General features: G+C 37.7%; 2 protein-coding genes and 1 long non-coding RNA gene across 6 annotated transcripts; 1 reads left to right on the top strand and 2 right to left on the bottom strand.

Moving 5' to 3' along the window:
• Positions 1-73: 73 nt before the first annotated feature.
• On the top strand, positions 74-554 carry LOC131306620 (uncharacterized). The gene is made up of 2 exons (XR_009193944.1): positions 74-164; positions 202-554. It is a non-coding gene; the product is annotated as an uncharacterized LOC131306620 (long non-coding RNA).
• On the bottom strand, positions 243-21586 carry LOC131306342 (molybdopterin biosynthesis protein CNX1). 3 transcript variants are annotated; one of them, XM_058332639.1, is made up of 13 exons: positions 21388-21586; positions 20174-20300; positions 7397-7527; positions 6766-6867; positions 6393-6476; positions 5516-5743; positions 5115-5305; positions 4862-4966; positions 4445-4753; positions 2759-2916; positions 2550-2656; positions 1633-1689; positions 243-652 (listed from the first exon to the last, which is right to left on the bottom strand). In XM_058332639.1, the coding sequence occupies exons 1-13, from the start codon at positions 21541-21543 to the stop codon at positions 434-436; spliced, it is 1974 nt and encodes a 657-aa protein (XP_058188622.1). In that variant the 5' UTR covers positions 21544-21586; the 3' UTR covers positions 243-433. The 3 variants fall into 3 exon arrangements, with proteins under 3 accessions (XP_058188622.1, XP_058188545.1, XP_058188685.1); XM_058332562.1 differs by lacking the exons at positions 20174-20300; positions 21388-21586 and adding exons at positions 8326-8452; positions 9706-9940; XM_058332702.1 differs by lacking the exons at positions 20174-20300; positions 21388-21586 and adding an exon at positions 8326-8406 and having other exon boundaries at positions 7468-7527.
• Positions 11884-15576, bottom strand: LOC131306503 (protein NLP5-like). Of its 2 annotated transcripts, XM_058332893.1 has the most exons (3): positions 15374-15576; positions 13318-13821; positions 11884-12373 (listed from the first exon to the last, which is right to left on the bottom strand). In XM_058332893.1, the coding sequence occupies exons 2-3, from the start codon at positions 13349-13351 to the stop codon at positions 11955-11957; spliced, it is 453 nt and encodes a 150-aa protein (XP_058188876.1). In that variant the 5' UTR covers positions 13352-13821; positions 15374-15576; the 3' UTR covers positions 11884-11954. The 2 variants fall into 2 exon arrangements, with proteins under 2 accessions (XP_058188876.1, XP_058188791.1); XM_058332808.1 differs by lacking the exon at positions 13318-13821.
• Positions 21587-21936: the final 350 nt, after the last annotated feature.

The following is a 21936-nucleotide window of genomic DNA, read 5'->3' as shown; positions in this document are numbered from 1 at the left end:
ACAAAGTAGAAAACCAACACCCCCAAATCAGGTTGGCTCGATTTTCCGCTTGACCAAAAAAAAAAAAATTCAGGTTGGCTCAAGCTTGATTTGCAAAATGTTCATTGAACTCGAGTTAAAACTTTGAGCTAGCTAAAAACTTCACAAACGAGCAGCAGCACACTGTGGACTCAACTCGGTTCAACGGTGGCCCAAAATAAGGTGCTTTGTGGGAATCTCAGATCCAAACTTTTGACAATGTATTGGGCAAAAAGGGAAAAAAAATCTTTTATCTTATTTCACAATGCTTCATGTACTGTTTCGTATTCAACAGATCTTCGTTCTCTCCCACTCTCTGTTTCAATATCTTTACAATTGCATCCCTTCGTATCCGTGTTTCATTATCTCACACAATTACAGGGTGCATCCGGAAAAGGTAAAATGCCAAGTTACTTCAATGGGAACAGGAACCACCAGGTTCTTTGCTGCCACTAGAAGCCAACTGGTAACTATTTTCCCAGGTGTCTGCAGGAGCTGCTTGTGCATGAGGGACATGGCTAGGATGCTTCTCTCTCTTGTCCCCCTTTATCTGCTTCAATGCATGCTTGAGGGCCGGTAACAGAGCCTCCACACACTCGGCAACTGCATTTGGATTCCCCGGCATGTTGATTATCTAAAAAGCATAGCAAAACCAGGAACAGTTTCAATCGATTCCATCATAAAATCCCACTTTTGGGCTACGAGGTTTGAGTCATATGGTACATATGCTAGTAAATAGTATTCCGAGAATATAATGAGGAACTTTCATGAAACTAAAACTGGAAAAACATATCAACATCCACGAAATTGTACACATATTTTCATGTAAGGTTACACTCAAGGACTGAAATTTCATTCAAGTAGGTCTTAATGGGGGAAAAAAAACATGGAAGCAGGAAAGTCAGACACGGCTGTGCCTTCTTTCATGATAACCATTATGTTGGCAGTAGCATTTTATACCAAAAGAGGCAGAAGAAATGCAATGAAGCTCGGTGCATGCTCTTAGGCGACACTCCTAGGTCACTTTAAGAGTAACCACCAGTGTTCTATTAATTTGGAACTTGCACTAACATGTCTGCTACTACAATCTGTAAGAGAGAGAACATCATTTGCATTTAAAAAACAATAACTGATAAGCAGTCATTAGGATCTTATCAAAAGGGGTTTGGACTTTGGGGAGTCCTATCAAATTCATGGTATCCGAAAGGTACCATTTCTTTTCCATACAGGCATTTACTAGATTTATGTTTCTCTCAGCCTGCATATATCCATACACAACAATGCCTCTGATAGGTGTTGGATAGCTTGATACAAAATTTGGGCTCATTTCTGAATACTTCAGCTTTTGGAATAATTGGCACCTTCTGTCTTAACAAGCTATCGGACCTTAGAATCGCCTGGGTCTTGAGTTCAAGACTCTCTCCATTTGCATTAGTCACTTGTTTGCATTTTCTATTTTTGGGCATCTTGCACATGAGGGAGGACGTTGGATAGCTTGATATACCTTATAGGTCAATTTTCTACCAGCTTAAACTTTTGAGATAAATGGTAACTTAACAATAAGGTGCAGGGAGATCAAGTGCTATATTTTCAAAGGCTTCCAACTGTGCTTACCAGTGTTGATCCTCTTATTCCAGCAGCAGAGCGTGAGAGCATAGCAAATGGTGTCACCTGCTTACAAATTATCAGAAGATAATCAACAAAGAATCTATGGCTGGTACATTTAGGATAACAATCAAGGATGGAGAAGCAACAGAACAGCAAGGGAAGATAAAACTTACTAATTTGCTTCGTTATAGCAGCCTCATATTATTTTCATCAAAGCACCTACTACTAGTCAGTCATGAGCTGGTTTTCGGCTATTATTATATGTATCATTATGTAAATCACCTAAGTAAAGATCATTGATGATACAGTAGCCGCGGTCCATAGATATGACACTTAGTTGCTGACCACTATACTTGTTATTACTTGAACCCAAATGTTACGGAGCACTACAAGAGTCTTTAGTGGGCTAAGCAACAAAGACTTCGTAAGAAAATCACTGTTTCTGTCCCACTAGTTACTCCTTAGGGCACTATTGACCATTCACTACTCTCATTTCATATGAAAATGTGTGCAGGGAAGAACTGGCAATTCTGTGTTTCATTGACAAAATAAATCCAGTTTTCTTTTGAATAAACATCAAGAATCCCACGTTGAAACAAACACTAGGGGGATATTTAAACACACATAATGACATAAGTGCATATGGAATGTTTAATTGTAAAGCTCATGAATCCATTTCATTTCATAGATAGCATAATTCCATTTTATTTCCAGGTGCAAGAGCTAAACCACAAAAATTTAAGAGACTCTAATCAGACATGGATTTACACAGCATCGCATTGTATATCCCGCTAACTGCGGTGAAGTGAATTTAGTGGAAGGCCTACTCAAAATCCAGTCTCTCCCAAACTGAATGTACATGAGCACTACTAAAGACCAGAATGCCGACAACATAAACAAGCTCATTGGAAAGCTCCTCTTACCTTCAGACTCTCTTGCATCATGACATATAGAAGACCAGGAGTTTCTTTCTCTATCACATCTTTTGTTGCTTCAGGGGTAACATCTCTGGGGGTGAAACCAGTACCACCTAAATTGAAAATTCATCAGAAGGGGAAAGAGAGCGGGAAAGAGAAACCACAACAGATTTTCACTAAACAACAAAAAAGGTGCTGGACTTGGAAAACCTTACCGAGCGTAAGAACAAGATCCACTTGGTCAACATCACTCCATCTCTGCAGAACGTCCTTGATTTTAGACACCTCATCAGGAACCACAGCTGTTGCAACTATCTTTGCTCCTCCTAATCTTTCTGATGACGAATTAACCACAGAAACAGCCCTTGGACCACTGCAGATTCGTATGTTCAAGAACATGTTCAACCATAAGACTATGATGATCTCAGTAAAAGTACTCTCAATAGATAGTAAGTTGTGATATAACGATCTAAATTAAGGAGCAAAATTAAACATCTGAAAGATTAACATATCTAACAGGCCAGCATCGTAGTTGCAATTTTTTTTCAAAATTGAAGAAACTACATGCAGGATTTCTTGCCTCACAAGTTCCTTAAAATTCTATGATCTAAAAGTTCGTTCCTCAAAATTTCTATCCAAGTGAATGAGGGAATAGGGAGAGACTCAAACACAAATAACTTTGGAACGCTAATAAGGAGAGAGATAAGGTAACGAGATAATGCAGCTATATAATTTCTTGTTTTCATCTCCTTTATGACACATTTTTCAAGTATCTTATCTATAGTTTCTAACAGAGAATTTTTTTTTTCTCGAAAAAATATCTTGAGATCGTAAGGGTCACCACTTCTGTGAGCCAGAGACAGATCTGGATATCAAATTGGAGTATACAATAACATAGGTTCTATACAAAACTTACTTTATATGCATTGACAGCAATATGATGTACTAGCACCATACAATAGAGAGACTATCAATAATAGGGTCTTCCATATCTTTTTCCTTTTCCTATACTTTTTTTACCAAACGCTGTCAAACTTCTAGCTGATAAGAATACCAAGAATGTGGAAACATACGACATCGGTGAGACTGGACTGGATGTGTCTACTCTAAGCACAATAACGTGCAAAACAAGTTACTGAATAAATGTCGCAAAGAACTCAGTACTTCCCTGTTCCACTTTAACAAGGAGCACAATCTACTTTGCTTTCTACTGTGGCATTAATGTAGTGACCTTTTAGGAATGATGATCCCAAGAGGTGTATCTTCATGCCTCAAATCGCCCAATCGCAATAATGTAGTGACCTCTTCTCTTTCTCTCTTCCCAATTGCCCCCATCGCATGTCAACTTTTCCCCAACAGGATTGGTCCCCTCACACGTGCTATGGAAGGTAGAATAATAGTCATCTCTAAACACAAGTAGCATATGAGGCATCCTTTGTAGCAATGGTGAATCATGCAATTCAGCCAACAAAACACTTCATTGCGAAGTTCTAAAAACCTAGAAGATATAAAGTTCTTGATTCCATGGTTCCTAACAGAGTTGGAAGCAACTGCTTAGCTCATTTGTTTTCTACTGGAGATAGAAAACATGGAAGCGATAAACATGTTGGCAAACAAAGGTGGAAAACATGAACACGGATCACATATGGTGGAAAAGTCAAGTAGGAAAAATAAGTTATAAAAGCACAGAACGCTCTAGCTAGATCCTATAAACAAAGAATTGGTTGGTAAAAGGTATTAGACTATTAGGTCAAAAAAGGATAATCGTCCCAGCTTTTCTCTCACCCCTTCTTGTTGTTCTCTCTTTGCGAGAACTAAAATCTCAAGTGTAATGGAAGCATGAAAAATTCCACTGCACAAAACTGAGCCTGTTGAAAAAGAGCATTGTAAAGTTAGGATACCTTCGGTCTGGTCCAGACCCTGATGCTACTGTATCACTCACTGTAAGGATAGCTACTCTAAACTCTGAACCCTGTGAATCACCTGCACTTGCTTCTTGAGTCACACTTCCTCGTGTAGCACAACCTAAATCTGGTGATACTAAACTCTTGCTCACAGAAGAACTACTAAAATCAGAAATTAAGATGGCTGTCACAGCAGTCCCAGCAGATATTACGCCATCTGATGCTGGCAGTTCTAACAACGCATTTGCTGACTTCATACTTAAAAGCCGACTACTCATCTGATGACCAGTGCTCTCAGCGACAAAACTGAAATTATTCAAAAAGTAAACTAGTAAGTCATTTTGGTGAAACCCTCAAGTACTCTCAACTTGTTGCCAAATGCCATGCTCTCAAACAAAAGAATCAAACTCTCACCCTGGATTGCCAGATCCATCATTGACCTCCCAACTAATAATGGAACGATGAAATTCTGGACGGACAGGATCTGGTTTTAAGGACCGCCTAAGACAAGCATGCACTCTGCACAAGAAACAGGAGCAAAGAGCCAATTGAAAATATTATCTATTCACTTCAGTTTCAAGGCAGATGGATAAGTAAAGAAAGGAAAAAAGTATCAAGAAGATTTGCCCACACACACAGAAGCAATTCTTTTAGAACTTTCACCAACCTTGGGAGGTGAGGATTTGCCCATCCTGCAAGGTGGCGAATGGTGGGAACCACAAAGACTTGGAAACCGACTATACAGCTCACTGGATTTCCTGGTAACCCAAATGCAAGAATCTTTTTTGCCGTCAAGTTATTTGGTGATTCTGGAACAATTTCAGCAAATGTGAGAGGCTTTCCTGGTTTCATGCAAACCTAAAGAGACCAACGTCAAACGAACGTAATTTAAGTCATACTGCTGCACAAACCAGTACTCCATTTATTAAACTTGGGTGTTCACATCTAGCAACTTTTTCTTACTTGTGCATTGTTTGTTTAGAAGTCAGGTGAAAAATTCCTATAAAGGAAGAAAATATAAGAACAAGCCAGTGCTGGAAAAATGGTTAGAAGTGGGCATCACTTTACCTTGTCAAAATACACTTTCCCTCTCTTGTGAAGCAAAGGCTTGATAAAATCCCTATCTCCCATGGAAACACCTCCCGAAGTTAAGAGAATATCAATTCCAAAAGAGAATGCACCATCCAAAACCCTCTCTATAGTTTCTTCATCATCGCTAGCGATACCAAGGTCAACGACCTTACACTGCTGCTGCGCTGCTGCAGCAAGAAGCATTGCACGGTTGGAGTCCCTAATCTGCATAAGAAAGTTACCATGTTAGTGAGAAGATCTAAGCATTTCAACCCAAGTGAATCGAGGTCAATATCGACACATGCAAATCCAAATATAACTGCTCCACTTTCTGTAATTTGTGGGTTTCTGATTCGGGCAAACAAACAAAAGGTGACCACCATAATTTACGTCCCTCCGCCAAATAGAAATTGAACAATAGAAAACCAAAGGAATTAGAGTTGAATGAAAAAATGCACATGAATATATAACTACATGTGTGTATGTGTGGGTGTTTTTTTTTTTTGGCGGGGGGGGGGGGGGCGGTGGTGGGAAGGGGGTTGAGAGAGGGAGCATCTAATCCTTCTCTAGAAGAGACCTAGTAATGTATTAGACACACACTTGAAAACATGCATCCAGGCATCCTACTGTGGCCTCAATGTCGCACTAGGCTTTTGGAAAAATATACGTGTTGCTTCATAATTTCCCTGTGTAAGTTATTCTACTCAGCTATAAATCTTCTCCGTTCAGCTCATTGGAAAGCCGTATCCTCTCCTTTAGTCTTAAAGCCCAAATGGACAGTGAAAAATCCATCACCTACTTCAGTAATCAAGCCAAAAGAAACTACTAGCTCCACCAGTAAGGAAATATAGGTTATCCTAGAACGATGTAGTACCTGGCCACGACTTAAATTTGCAGTTGCTGGCTCTACAAGTTCATCTCCTGTGGAAAGCACAGCAATTGTTGGGGAAGGATATACCTGCATAACGGCATTACATATCAGCCTAGTAGCTATTTCTCCACACCCCAACATTTTAATGTTTAGACTTTTGCCAATAATTATAACATACATCGTTTAACTAAACATATCATGAAACTCAACCGGGGAAAAACCTTTTCTCAACATTTTCCAGGAGTTAAAGGATACAGTACTCAATGGCCTAACTTAATTAAGTTCAATGGAAATAACCAACCAACCATAATGCCCTTTTCCTTCCAAAAAAAGGAGGGAGAATAAGCTAGGAAGAAAGAGGTCGGTTTTCTAGTACCTTCACAATCATTACACCTGCAGTGGCAAGTAGACCAATTTCTGCAGCCCCTAATCTCTCTCCAGACTTCAGCACCACATCATCTTTGTTTATGTCACATCCCTGGCCAAGAATATTCTACATGAGCATTTTAAATCTGGAACCAATGCAAGAAGAATCAGAATGTGCAGAAGAAATAAGGCATGTTAAGAAAGAGAACTTGAAAACATGTGTGATTGATCAACTTTTTAGGGTTTCATACACCATTTCAGGGGAAATGTATTTCCCTACAGGTGTAGCATTTGTGGCACTTAAGGTAACAGGTAGAGAATGGGAGAATATCTATGAATTGGGCTTCTCAGTGCAATTTCAGTAGCATAATGGTGGCTTCATATGTGCATTGGTGGCCCGTATCCAAAGGTCTCAGTCTGTTCATTTGCATTCTCTTCCCTTTGACTATGTATGATTGCATCTTCATGTACAATTGGGGTTGCATGTGAGGAATGGTGTTGGATATATGCAGTATTGAGCTCAAGGTTAGGCGCAAATGACAATGAACTTGAAAAGAAACTGAGACAATTAGAAATATAACACATACACACGGATACAAGCTTATACAATTGGAGATATTTATTTCCATAAATAGTCATACCACTGGACGAATATCAACACCTTGGCTAGTTTGTACCAATATTCTTACTCTCTTTGCTTCAATGGAATCACCTTTTATTACTTCGGTGTCCTCTACTTGCACAACTGCGTCAGCACCTTCAGGTATTGGTCCTACGAAGCGTACAAAATCCATTTAAACAAAATAAGCATTAAACGAGCCCAACTTCATAATCAACCAAATTGATCAGAAGGGATGGGGCATGATAAGATATTCCTTTCACTTTCATCTTAACTTGCAAATCTGTAGACCCATTTAAAAAAAAAAACAAATCAGATCACTTCACCCGTACATTTGAAGCATTGGAAACCATTAAAACACTTATCCTAGCAATGGACTAAAACCAAAACCCCTCGTTGCAAAGAGGTCCACCACACCTTTAAGGACCAAGCAGCTCGTGCAAATAATCTCAACATAAACTCATTAATTCCACACAGAATGGCTTTACGAGAAGATAATAGAAGCAAAGAGAAGACACTTAATCTACTTGGGCAATCCAAAAAATGATTTGAATTTCCAGCTTAAAATGGTGACAGAAAATGAGCAAAAACTGGAACATCATCAGTTAATGGCAGCTATTAGCTTTCTTGAAGTGAACTATTTTTTAAAAGAATAGCAAACCTCGAAAAATAGACAGAAAAAGACACGGCCCGGTATCTACGTGAAGAGGTCCAAATTAGTTATGTTTTTCTGGATGGTTTACAAGGACAGACATGCCACAAAGTAAACCACACCAACTACATCCATCGTTTACCTATTAGCAATTTCACCAGCAAGGTTGGTGCATAGAGGATTAGAGAGCATTTCCAACCGTTTAAGTAAATTAGCACTTTCTTCAGTCAAGGGCTCCATAATTTGTCCAAGCTCAACTTTATTAATGATAATTTTAGATTCAACATAAACAGGCTCACCTCCGGTCGTTACATATGCTATAGTTCCTGGGGTCACAGTCACACCAACTCCATCATTTCCTGCTCTTGATTCAGTTATTACGGGATATTCACCAGGCCCATCTGTGGCAACTACTGCAAAGCCATCCTGTAAAAAATCAAATCATGGAAAAGAAAAGAGTCAAAAGAAAGGTAAAGTTCTGATGTCAACAATGAAACAGTTTGCCAAAGCATTCAGATTTCACATGCATAGAGCCTTGAACACAGGGCCTTTCTCCTTTCCTTCTTTGTTACTTTCTTTCTGTCATTTTCTTCCCTTCTCCCTTTTCTTTCTTTCATAAATAACAATGTTCTAAAAGTCGCTAGGCGCTAGTCGGACGGTCGGCCACCTTCAAGTGATTAATCGGCGATTAATTGGTGCATATTAATTAGTAATCAGCAATAAATCATTAGTTGGACCTAATTGGATAGGTCCTGCCAGCGATTAATTCCTTGTTTTAGAATACTGATAAATAGAATACCATCCGCACAGAGCGAAGACGACCAAGCAACTTCCTCTTCTTGTTAAATATTCTTTTCCATTCTTGATGTAAGAACCTTTTCACGTGTTCATCGTGTATAGTTCCTTAAAACCTTTTACACAGGTTCCTTCCATCACGACACCATCTAAATATGTTCTTGATGGTGGACATGTCTCAATTGAATGGTTTGGTTCATGATCATAAACTGCTAGCTATGGGCATGGACAATTACTGAGGTCTCAATTTTTCTTTCTTTCTTTTTTTTTTTTTTTAAAGTCAAGCTGTAGAAAAATACAATAACACAACAACCCAAGAAATACTCCCCTGATAAGACCACAAACTAAAAACGAAAGAACTAATAATCAATGCTTGTCTTTGGCAAGTTTTGGACTCTTGACTTCTCAGTATCAAGGGTAATAAAAGCGAAGATGATATGTTGGTCTGGAGGAATGTTTTAAAACCAGTGGCCTAAAATTTTAAGCCAATTCATATATAAGATTAGTATTACCAAAACAGAGTCAATTCATCCAATCAAAAGAAAAAGTCAATTCATATGTTCGTTGGTGAATATATTGGAGAAAGGAACCCAAGGTCGTCAAAATCTGTGCTTAGGGGTTTGCTCTCTATTACGGTCTTGCGTTCAAAAACTGGTGCTATCAACTCCTCTGGTCTGTCCATTCGGCCTTAGGTTCAAAACCCGGTGCTATCAACTCCTTCGGGTCTTGTCCATACGGAGCTTGCTCCGGCTTCAATTGAGCTCCCGCTAATAGGCGGTAAGACTGATTCAGGATTAATCTCGAGATGCACGTAAATCGAACCGGACGACCGAATTATCAAATAGTACATGTATTATAAGTGGAAGCTAGGGTTTTAGGAAGACCTTGACGGAGGCAGGGTAAGGAGGGAGAGGATCGGGGGCCGTGATGTCTTCGGCCAAGACCATGCCCAGAGCTTCGTGCAAGGGTACCGAGACGGGTGGCAGGCGCTGAGCGACTCTCAGCACGATCTGCAGCGCCTCCTCCGCCGGTATCATCATCTCTGCTGGTTTGAGAAACCAAACCAACCGCTACCACTGTGTATCTTCCCACTTTCGAGGGATTGGATTGTAGCATGTCAAGACATGGGCAATTGGGCATCTGTGTAGTTTCTAATGGACTGGGCCAGACAGTCCGCCCAATGGGCCCATAGGCTATAGGGTACCCTACTTTTCTTACCTTTTTTTGTTTGCAACAGGAATAAACCCTACCGGATCGCTTTTCTACGGTCTCTCCTAAAATCAATTGGTGTTAGAAAGGGTTTTAATTAAGTCTTTTATGTTATTTGACATCGCACCCGCAAATCTATTTTTAGCGTGATTGCAGGAAGTGACATTGTGTAACCAAATTCATGCGGGCACTCCGGTTCAACGGGAGTTGGAATTGTCTTACAAAAAAATGGTTTTACTGCTTTGTTTTGTTATTCAATCTACTTTGTTTGGTTCTCCTCTCAGAAATAATCTCTTCAAAATTTTTGACTATTTCGTCATTTGTGTTTTTTCGTCTTTAGTGATTTTTTGTCTAATTTTTTACTTTTTAAATGTATATAGCGTATCTCTATTCAAAAAGTAAGAGTTTGTTAAAATGTTAAAAAATTTACCAAAGACGAAAAAAATATGCAAACCTATAAAAAAAATTTATCTCAAAAATAAATCTCAAAACTGCAAACCAAACATAGTGTTAATGTTTGTGAGAGATTGGTTTCAGTTATTTGGTTTTACATTAATGTCTACCGACTTTACCCTCACCGCATGAGTCCACCGCAAGCCTACTTGGGGCCCACTCCGGGCCTAAAAAAAATACAGAAAAATACTTGTAAAATTTAAAATGTTTTTTTATGGGGCCCTGTAAAAAACGAGTTCAATCGCATCATGGTAGGTATGTTTTTTTTAATTCGTAGGGCAAAACTGAATAATTGAGCAGTTTTGCCCCTACAAATTCAAAAAACATACTTACCAAAATGTGATTGAGCTGATTTTTTACAGAGTCCCATAGAAATGCGATTGAGTTGATTTTGTATAGGGTTCCATAAAAAAATATTTAAAATTGATGGTATTTTTATGTATTTTTGTGGGGTATGGAGTAAGTCCCACATAGGAGCGTGGTGGACTGAGTGGTGGACTCGTGCGGTGAACGTAGCATCATTTTTAAGTTTTGTTTACCTTCATATGATTAGGTTGTGGTCCTTACGTGCTTTCCCTATCGAACAAAGTCAAAAATACTACTATATACTCACATGACTTTTGGATCCCACATCAAATTTTATCATCGCATTCATGAACTATGTGAATGTGGAGGTCTATCTTTAGGTGTTTTCCCTATCAAACAAAGACGAAAATACTAATAATACTCACATGACTTTTGGATCCCACATCAAATATTACCGTTGCAACTTGGAAGAGGAACAAAGATAGGATATTCGTGTTCAGAGAAGAAATGTTACCGTCAAAAGACAAACAAAGATGAAAGTATATTACGTACATAATCCCATGAAGATCTTCCTGTTCAGAGAAGAGAAAGTAACAAAATTTTTTTGTTTCAGTTATTGGTTTGAGTTTCTGCGTCTTGTTTACCTTTTTGTTATTAAGTTGCGGTCCTTGTGTGCTTTCCCTCTCGAACAAGGTCAAAAATATACTCCATACTCAAATAACTTTTCGATCACACATCAAGTGTTATAGTGAGATCCACGAATTACGTGAGCATGAAGAATTCTATTATAGGACAAAGTAATCCTAGAACGTAGCACATAGTACTATTGTTCTTTCTCCCTTTTCCCCGTACCATTCTTCATCACAAACCTAGCTCAACAAAACTAAAAAATCGAAAAACCCAAAATCGGAGAACATAGCGAAAAACATACCATATATATGAAGCACTAAATTTTCAAACTACAGCAACAACTCCAATACTCCAATACCAAGCTATTGAATAATCTGTAAAAGCACTTCTCCAATAGATCTGGAGACGTCCAAACAGTTTGACTACATAACCAAACACTTTTTCTAAAGTAAAATTAAGGGTAAATGCTCCAGTACCAAGATTCAAGTTGGCCAAGCGAAATTCATGAGCTACGTTAGTTTAAGAAATAGCTCAATCAAACGGCTGCCCCCGCGCTGGAACTGGAGATATATTCCTCTAAATCCTCATCGCAATTTATTAAAATCAACTCCTCATCCTCATCTTTGTAATTGATGTTATAAGTGCCATCCTCGAATGACAGCCTCTTTTTCACTTCTTGTTCCAGCTCTACCTTTCTCGATGGACTAGACAACCGAAACATTATTGTTCCTTCTTCACACCTTACCTTTACCTTCACACTATATGTATCACTAGTAGCCGGGACTTGATTAGAAGACAACAACGTATCAGGATTCAATTGAAGGATTTGCTCTTGATCAACATCCGTGGGAGATTTTTTGGGGCGAGATTGACCGATAAGTTCTTGTTTCTTGCGTGGTGGCCATCTGTAGATATCATACTCTTGACATACTCGCTTAAGCGTAGATTTGCTAACTGCAAAAAATAGGAATCAAGAAGCTCAAAATTGTTCTACATGAGTAACTCCAACCTACATCTCCATTTTGCATACTTCAATATTTTAAGTCTTATTTCAAAAAGTACATTCAGATCGTATAACTATTCACACGCTTTACGTTGAACCACAAATTCCAAGTCCATCTGTAGTCTCTACCTTTTAAAGATCCAATACTTTCTTTGCGAAAATCAAATTCCCTTGTTGAATATATATGGGATATCGATATCATTTTCAAAGTAATTAGTACACTAGATCCAAAAAGAAAGTAATTACTATACTGCTTTAATGTTACCTATTCTTTTTGATACACATTTCTGGAGTTCAAAAAACATGAAAAAAGCAGTTCAAAAAAAGATTATACGCATTTCTCACTTAAAAGTGGTGAATGGCCTTAGTTCGGTTTTGTACTTAACTAAAAACCGAACCAAGTCGTGAAGATTTAATGTTTCAAGAACCAAACTTATTCATGAAAACGATGAACCGGACCAATCCAAACCATTTGACTATGAGCCGGTTCTAGTTTTGAAAGACAATTACCCTTAAGTTTAGATATCATAAGTATTGAGTCATTTATACCACTTACAAATCGCATTAGATGCTCGACACAAACCCATTTTTTAAAATGAGATCAATTAGAAGCTACCAAAAAAATTACTAAAATTCAGATACATCTTTTACGAATTGAGCATATTTTTAGTTACTAATGTATCCATTTTTGAGTTGAGTCTTCAAATATGGAAACGCAAATTGAGGTCTCCATTTTGATGATGCCATACAGAGAGCATGGTTGAAGCAAGACAGATTCTGAAATGTTTTTTTTTGTTGTTTTTGAGAGAAAAATCTATCTAGTTGGAAACAAGCAGCAAGATACTACCAACAAGATTAAGATTTTCATTTGTTGAAGAACTATATTCATGCATACCTTCGAGATGCTTCGCAGCATCTATAAGACGCATTCCCTTAGTTTGTAAGATATCTTCCTTTGAAATTGCAATTCTAACTCCAGTAGTTCTGTTGTTACCTCGATCTCTTTCCTCCTGGGGTATTTACCTTCCTTTTCCCTTTTTTTCCCAAACACCCTGAATTCAATTGGGCCTCTTCCATTATAGCCTCCCATGTTCCCTCAACCCCCACTCCAATTGCTTCAGCTTCATCGTTGCCAAAACCCGCACCAAGGTTCTTTTGTTGAGCTGTAGGCAAAAACTGAAGTGGCGGAATTTCCTTTTCAACAACACTATTTGTGTCAACAGTAGCCGTCAAGGCTTGATTAGAAGGCACAGTATGAGAAGTCAACTGTGGGATTCCCTCTTGATCGACAACCACGGGAGTTTCTTTAGGGAGAGATTGCCGGATAAGTTTGTGTTCATTGTGAGGTGGCCATCTGAGGATTCCATACTCCCGACAAGAACTCTTCAGTTTAGAGATGCTAATTGCAATAACAAAAAATTGAAAAACTTAATATTTTTTCTACTGAAGCAACTCCAACCCACATTTTTTATTTCAAGAGCGACAAAAAATATGTTTGAGTTAAAAGTAATTGCATTCATAGAATATCACCACATTCACATTGACTAAACAACAACAATTCTCAAGATGCTAACTGCAATAACAAAGAATAGAAAAGCTCAATATTTTTTCTACTGAAGCAACTCCAACCCACATTTTTAATTTCAAGAGCCACAAAAAATATGTTTTGAGTAAAAAGGAATTTGCATTCATAGAATATCACCGCATTCACATTGACTACACAACAACAATTCTCAATTCTTATGTACATAAGGTATGCATGCACTACTACTTTCTTCTTATGTGTGTCTCCAAATATAACATCTATAACTGAGGTCTTCGATCTCCCATACAGAGCATGATAGAAACTAAAAGGGTTCATAGGTTTTAGTTGGAGAAAACTATGATTGAGAAAGTTTTTGGTACTACGTAAATTGACAACAATTATATTCTTCTGAGTTGTATTGATTGAAATAGGATTTCACTTAATTAAAAAGCTTGCGCTTATAGTTTTGAATGCGAGAGAGTACTTATAGAGTCCTATGAACTTACCACATAATATATAGGAATCTAAACGTAAATGTGTATCTATAATTTTAAATTTTTTTGAAAAAAAGATTATTTGTTGATTAATGTAAAACTATAGGCTGTAAAGCTATTGAACTTAGAATTCACGAATGAGTTTATTCAAGAATAATTCCAAAAGTTGCCACTACACGTGATGAATGTTTTGGGGTTTTTTTCTGTTTAATGCGACCAAATTATATTATTTAGATGATGAATGCTTGAAGACATCATGTGAAGCAAGAAAATAGTTTGAAATATGAAGGGACGTTCGTTAATTTATTATGCGGGCATAAGTAATACTTTTACTGCTAAACAAGAAGAGTGATATATAAATAATGCTTTTAAAATATCATAATGTTCATGTTTTTGGAGAATAGTGATATTTAAGTGATGCCATTGAAACCTTGTATTGCTCTATTATTTTTTAAGTATATTTGTTTATTTTTGAAATGTAATTTATCTACTTAATCTATATTTTGTCTGTAAAAGTACATAAAGGGCCATGACCAAGATCATGAGTTCTATTCTCCAACATAGTCTCCCTGCTTGTAGAGGTGCTATCAACATTTTCCCAAGTCCTACACATCTAGGAGTTTGGAGCACTTTGTACGCCCTTCTAAGTCTAACTGAACTACTCCCTCCGTCCCAACATATTCGTCCAATTTGCAAAACGATGACTAAAATGCATTTCTTTCAAGAAAAAATTCAAATTTTTTTCATAAATTTAAAGAACTCGTCGATATCTAGTGAATTTTTTTCATAAATTTTTTTCTTGCAAAAATTGTATTATTTTACGTCATCGTTTGCAGATCAGACAAACATTATGGTACAGATTGAGTAGTTGGAGAAAAAAACACGAACAAAATTGAGATTTTCATTTATTGGAGGAGTGTATGTATGTGTACCTTTGAGATGATTTGCAACATCTTTACGACACATTCCCTTAGTTTGTAAGATATCATCCAAAGGAATTGCAATTCTAACTCCATTTGCTTTCTTGTTTCTTCTCTCTCCCCCTGGATTCTTTTCCCATGTTTTCCTTTTTTCCAAACACTCGAAATTAAACTGAGTTTGATCTACCATTGCACAATCCCCTATTCCCTCACAACCAATTGACAGTGGCGTAGCCAGGAATGAAGACCTCTGGGGGCATAACAAAAACACCACCTTTAAAATAAAAAAAAACTATAACAAAATGATACAACAATACTACCAAAAACCAAGATATTCATCAACCCACATAAGAGTTAATAACCTGTCCACATATACTAACAAAAACTACCGCAGCCATAAACAAAAGTTACTAAACTAAGGTTTTACAATAGACCACGACGAGTTTTCATGTTTTGAAAGCTTTGCAGGAAATTCTTTAAACCAAGCCGGAATAAAACGCCGCATCGTTTTCCCAAATGCTTTGTTCGGAAAGTTATGGTTATGAGGCTGGCAAGGACCTTTCTGTAGATATGCCCTACGGTTTTGGTCTCGATCATTTGGATTGCAATCCATAATCAAAGGACGTAGCCCTGGACCTGGATCCGCGGGAAGTTCTGTCAAATTGAGTTCCACACGACTTCTTTTGGAAAGAGGAGAACTCTCATCTTGTTTTTGGTCTCGATCATTTGGATTGCAATCCAGAATCGAAGGACATAGCCCTGGATCCGCGGGAAGTTCTGTCAAATTAAAATCCACACGACTTCGTTTGGAAAGAGGAGAACTCTCATCTTGTTTTTGAGAATCACGAATTTTATCAGTTTTTGGCTTTGTTTTATAGTATCTCTCCATATCTGTAAACAAAAAATAGTATATAACACATCCGAAAAAAAATAGAGGGGGTTATTTTGATGGTAGTGGGCATTATTGATTATTTTTTTTGCTAAGTAGTGTAGACTTATTTTATTCCCCTTGTTTTATATTATTCTAAAGGTATATGTATATTATCATTTGTCAGATTCACTTCCCTAGGTCCCCTTGTTTTCTTCCCCACAAGACCACGAATCAGTCAAACAGATGAATCATCATCAAAATACGATTCATACGAACATAGATTTACAATATACGAACATAGATTCAGAGAAAAGGAAGGAGAAACAACCCTAGTAAAGAGAGAGAAAGAGACGTGGGTCGGTGGAAATTGTAAAGAGGACATAAAGGTAGCACTAATAAAGAGGACATAAAGGTAGCACTAATTAAGGAGCAAATATTTTTTTAAAGTCAAAATTTAAAAAAAAAAAAAAACAGAAGTTCCGGAGTTTACAAAAAGGTAGCACTAATCCGCCGCACCTACCTAAGGCACATTTTTTATTGGTTGAATATTTCTTTTGGTTAAATTTATTTTTTATTGAAAGTGTCCATATTTATTATTTGGATTTCTAAATTACATGTCCATTGTAACCTTACGAAGTTTACATTTTGATGAAGAATAATCAAATTTAGTTTAAGAAAAGCCAAACCATCTTGAAAGAAAGTTATGATGAGTATATTATAACATGTTTGATAAACTAGAAACCACAATGCTAACACTGCACAAAATTGAACTATTAAATGCTTATACAAGTATAGTCACATGATCTATGACGTTCATATATTTTATTTTCCCCGATATAAGTGTTCTTAAGACATGTCAAACGGGATTGGGCGATCAATATCATTTTTGACAGAAATGATGTTCTTGCAAAGTTTTAAAAAACAAGCAATTTTGAATATCAAATTGATAAATTCGAAAAACCTGATAACCCCCTAGTAATTTTCCTGATGAAGCGCGAAAGCGAGCGGCTTCGCTAAGGACACCAGAGAATCCACTTGGTAATTTTTTATGAGAAAACATTCTTTCCCGAGGTGGAGGAAAAGGGGGGTTTTTTGCCACCCCTCTGGGCCTCTTTCGTGTATTTTTTTTGGATAATCTGAACTGTTCATCATATAGGATCCGCAAAATATTGTATCCATGCAATAAATCAGCTTGTCCGGACATCGATCGTGGACAGTTTAACTTAAAAAATAGTTGACAAATACATGTCGTCCATATTTCTGTTTAAAACTCAACTTTTGACATACCTATCAATGTCCGGACAAGTTGATTTTTTGCGCGAATACATTATTTTGTAAGCCCTACAAGATGCATGGTTCGGATTACCCAAAAAAACATGTGGTGGGGGCCCACACTGGGGGTGACAGAAAACCCCCTTGTCCGCCGGCGCCGGACAGAATTCATTCTCTTTTTTTATTCATCGCTTGGTAATTTTTTTTAAAAGAACTTTATTACGGAGCTTTATGTGAATAAATATTTATGGAGCCAAATCGTGTGCATTCAAAATATATTGGACGGTCCGAATTTTTAAAAAACTATTCGTGCGAAGAGTACTCTTTGTCCGAATAGTTTTTTTAAAATCCGGACCTTCTAATGTTGAAATGAACGACTGAAATTGTATAGCTCCACAAAATACTTATTCACGGCTCGTTGGTGAGTAATCCAATCTCAATTTTTTTATTCTTCCAGTCCTAGACCTTTTTGACTAGATAGATCACACCACTTTGGTAGAATATAACTACTACTCCTTTTCAAAGAGTGAAGTGGGGGAGGCGTTTCCTGGCCTTTTTGTTCTTTATAATAAAAAAATAAAAATAGCCGTCTTTGGCTTCAATTCTTAAGTTACAATTGATTTGGCCTTGTGAACTTAGCCAAAGGATCAAAACATTCAAAACGACACAGCCCTCGGAGCAAATGGGACACAATGGCAGTGGGAGAGGTAGAATTTTGTATAAGTGGTGACATTGCTTGATGGAAGTCCATCAGTATTGTTGCACACTTAATCACATAATTGTTCGGTAGGAGTCCTCGCTCCTGCTCAGAATCCTAATTTTTGAAAATTTAAGTAGTTTGAGGTGATTTTGAAAGATGTTTTCACACTCATGCTTGCTCAGACGCATTATGTGATTTACGTTCAATGTTGTTAATTTGAAGAAACACTAATAGAAATGTTAAGTGTAAAGTCAAATTTTATCATGAACTTTTAGACTTCAAAAAATTTGACATCTCAAGATTTGGCATTCAATTTGACATCTCAAGATTTGACTCCCAGACTATTGAATAATTGCTCTGCATATTAGAAATGCTCTTAGAGGTTAAACCATTTAATAAGGTTGTCAATATTAATATGCAAAAAAATTATTAATATGCAAAAATGACGCATGTCAACGATGTTATTGGTTAGCAAATAATGCAATAATACCTGAAATAATACATATGTCATTTTCATCAACGTTGCAGGTAATTAACGTCAAAAGTATTAAACAAAAGAAATTATAACGAACAATAAATTACACCAACAGAAAGAAAATATTTGTCTAGTTACGTCAATGTGATAAATGACAAACGTCAATGATAAATGACAAACGATGAAGATAGTGATAGATAGCACGGATCAAGATTTCATAGGTTTTTTGTTATTATGATTTTTGAACATGGTCATGTATATAACATAAATTTTGTGAGTTTGTTAATGATTTAGATCATTCAGCATTAACCATGGTCATGTATACAACATGAGAAAAACTTTTTTAGATAGGTTTCCGTAAAACTGAGTTCACAGTGCTCAATCCTGCGCTTCCAAAGTGTTCTGGACTTGGACGATCCGGATTTTTAAAAAACTTTTCCAGTCCTTGGAAAAGTTTTTAAAATTTTCGGATCATTGATTGTCGAGATAGACGGTTGAGATCGTCCGCCTCTGTAAATAAATTATTCACAGAGGAGGCGTGAATAATTCTCTCTCATACAACATATATTTTCTGATTTTTTAACATGATCATATATTCACTATTTTCTTCCACATTTTGTATATGATCAGATTGTGTAAAATATGACTACCAGTCTACCACGGCCGACACTATTAAGTCAAAATTCTTCACTTTATTTATTATCTTATTTTAGAAATTTAAAAAGAAGGAAAAATGACAGCTCAGGACGTGTTTAGATAATTAATACCCACTAAGAACATTTTCAGCATTAACAAATATTCTCAGCATGTCATTGGCGGGTATTAATTATCAAAACACGTCCTGAGCCATCATTTTCCCTAAGAAAAACAAATCAGATCACTTCACCCGTACATTCGAAGCATTAAAACACTTAATCCTAGCTAGCAATGGACTAAAACCAAAACCCCTCGTTGCAAAGAGGTCCACCACACCTGTAAGGACCAAGCAGTTTCTTGCAAATAATCTCAACATAAACTCATTAATTCCACACAGAATGGCTTTACGAGAAGATAATAGAAGCAAAGAGAAGACGCTTAATCTACTTGGGCAATCCAAAAAATGGCTTGAATTTCCAGCTTAAAACGGTGACAAAAATTGAGCAAAAACTGGAGCATCATCAGTTAATGGCAGCTATTAGCTTTCTTGAAGTGAACTATTTTTATAAAGAATAGCAAAACTCGGAAGATAGACAGAAAAAGACACGGCCCGGTATCTACGTGAAGAGGTCCAAATTAGTTATGTTTTTCTGAATGGTTTACAAGGAAAGACATGCCACAAAGTAAACCACACCGTTTACCTATTAGCAATTTCACCGGCAAGGTTGGTGCATGAAGGATTAGAGAGCATCTCCAACCGTCGAAGTAAATTAGCACTTTCTTCAGTCAAGGGTTCCATAATTTGTCCAAGCCCAAGTTTATTGATGATAATTTTAGATTCAACATAAACAGGCTCACCTCCGGTCGTTACATATGCTACAGTTCCTGGGGTCACTGTCACACCAACTCCATCATTTCCTGCTCTTGATTCAGTAATAATGGGATATTCACCAGGCCCATCTGTGGCAACTACTGCAAAGCCATCCTGTAAAAAATCAAATCATGGAAAAGAAAAGAGTCAAAAGAAAGGTAAAGTTCTGATGTCAACAATGAAACAGTTTGCCAAAGCATTCAGATTTCAGATACATAGAGCCTTGAACACAGGGCCTTTCTCCTTTCCTTCTTTGATACTTTCTTTCTGTCATTTTCTTCCCTTTTCCCTTTTCTTTCTTTCATAAATAACAATGTTCTAAAAGTCGCTAAGCGCTAGTCGGGCAGTCGGCCACCTTTGAGTGAATAATCAGATTAATTGGCGATTAATTGGTGCATATTAATTAGTAATCAGTGATTAATCATTAGTTGGACCTAATTGGATAGGCCCTGCCAGCGATTAATTCCTTGTTTTAGAACACTGATAAATAGAATACCATCCGCACAGAGCGATGACAACCAAGCAACTTCCTCTTCTTGTTAAATATTCTTTTCCATTCTTGATGTAAGAACCTTTTCAAGTGTTCATTGTGTATAGTTCCTTAAAACCTTTTACAGGTTCCTTTCATCACGACACCATCAAAATATGTTCTTGATGGTGGACATGTCTCAGTTGAATGGTTGGGTTCATGATCATAAACTGCTAGCTACGGGCATGGACAATTACTGAGGTCTAAATTTTTCTTTCTTTCTTTCTTTAAGTCAAGCCGTAGAAAAATACAATAACGAAACAGTATATCAATAAGATTGGCAATAACTAAATCAACCCAATGCACAACAACCCAAGAAATACTCCCCTGATAAGACCACAAACTAAAAACGAAAGAACTAATAATCAATGAAAGGAACCCAAGGGTTTGGATGCCAAGGTCTTCAAGGTCTGTGCGTAGGGGTTTGCTCTCTATTACGATCTTGCGTTCAAAAACTGGTGCTATCAACTCCTCGGGTCTGTCCATTCGGCCTTAGGTTCAAAACCCGGTGCTATCAACTCCTTCGGGGTCTTGTCCATACGGAGCTTCCTCCGGCTTCAATTGGGCTCCCGCTAATAGACGGTGAGACTGATTCAGGATTAATTCCGAGATGCGCATAAATCGGCCCGGACGACCATGTATTGTAAGTGGAAGTTAGCGTTTTAGGAAGACCGTGATGGAGGCAGGGTAAGGAGGGAGAGGATCAGGGGCCGTGATGTCTTCGGCCAAGACCTTGCCCAGAGCTTCGAGCAAGGGTAACGAGACGGGTGGCAGGCGCTGAGCTACTCTCAGCACGATCTGCAGCGCCTCCTCCGCCGGTATCATCATCTCTGCCGGTTTGAGAAACCAAACCAACCGCTACCACTGTGTATCTCCAACTTTCGAGGGATTGGATTGTAGCATGTCAAGACATGGGCATCTGTCTAGTTTCTAATGGACTGGGCCAGACAGTCCGCCCAATGGGCCCATCGGCTATAGGGTACCCTACTTACCTTTTTTTGTTTGCAGCAGGAATAAACCTGTCGGACCGCTTTTCTACGGCCTATTCTAAAATCAATCGGTGTTAGGAAGAGTTTTAATTAAGTCTTTTATATTATTCGGCATCGCACCCGTAAATCTGTTTTTAGAGCGATTGCAGGAAGTGACATTGTGTAACCAAATCCATGCAGGCACTCGTGTAACCAAATCCATGCAGGCACTCCGGACCCAATAAATCCAAAG

The sequence above is a fragment of the Rhododendron vialii genome, chromosome 1a (assembly GCF_030253575.1).
Source record: "Rhododendron vialii isolate Sample 1 chromosome 1a, ASM3025357v1".
In the NCBI taxonomy this organism is placed as follows: Eukaryota; Viridiplantae; Streptophyta; class Magnoliopsida; order Ericales; family Ericaceae; genus Rhododendron; species Rhododendron vialii.
The sequence above is the reverse complement of the archived record's forward strand: the minus strand, read 5'-3'. Positions and strand labels throughout refer to the sequence as shown.

Bases quoted from the DNA above. Each gene is read 5' to 3' on its own strand.
- LOC131306503 (XM_058332808.1), bottom strand. From the start codon at position 15,551: ATGGTAGATCAAACTCAGTTTAATTTCGAGTGTTTGGAAAAAAGGAAA. The intron at 12,374-15,373 runs GTACACATACAT...TATTTTTTGCAG, and splicing joins TGTTGCAAATCATCTCAAAG to TTAGCAAATCTACGCTTAAG.
- LOC131306342 (XM_058332639.1), bottom strand. From the start codon at position 21,543: ATGATGATACCGGCGGAGGAGGCGCTGCAGATCGTGCTGAGAGTAGCT. The intron at 7,528-20,173 runs GTGAGCCTGTTT...TACGCTTCGTAG, and splicing joins AGCATATGTAACGACCGGAG to GACCAATACCTGAAGGTGCT. The intron at 2,657-2,758 runs GTAAGGTTTTCC...TTTTCAATTTAG, and splicing joins GGATCTTGTTCTTACGCTCG to GTGGTACTGGTTTCACCCCC.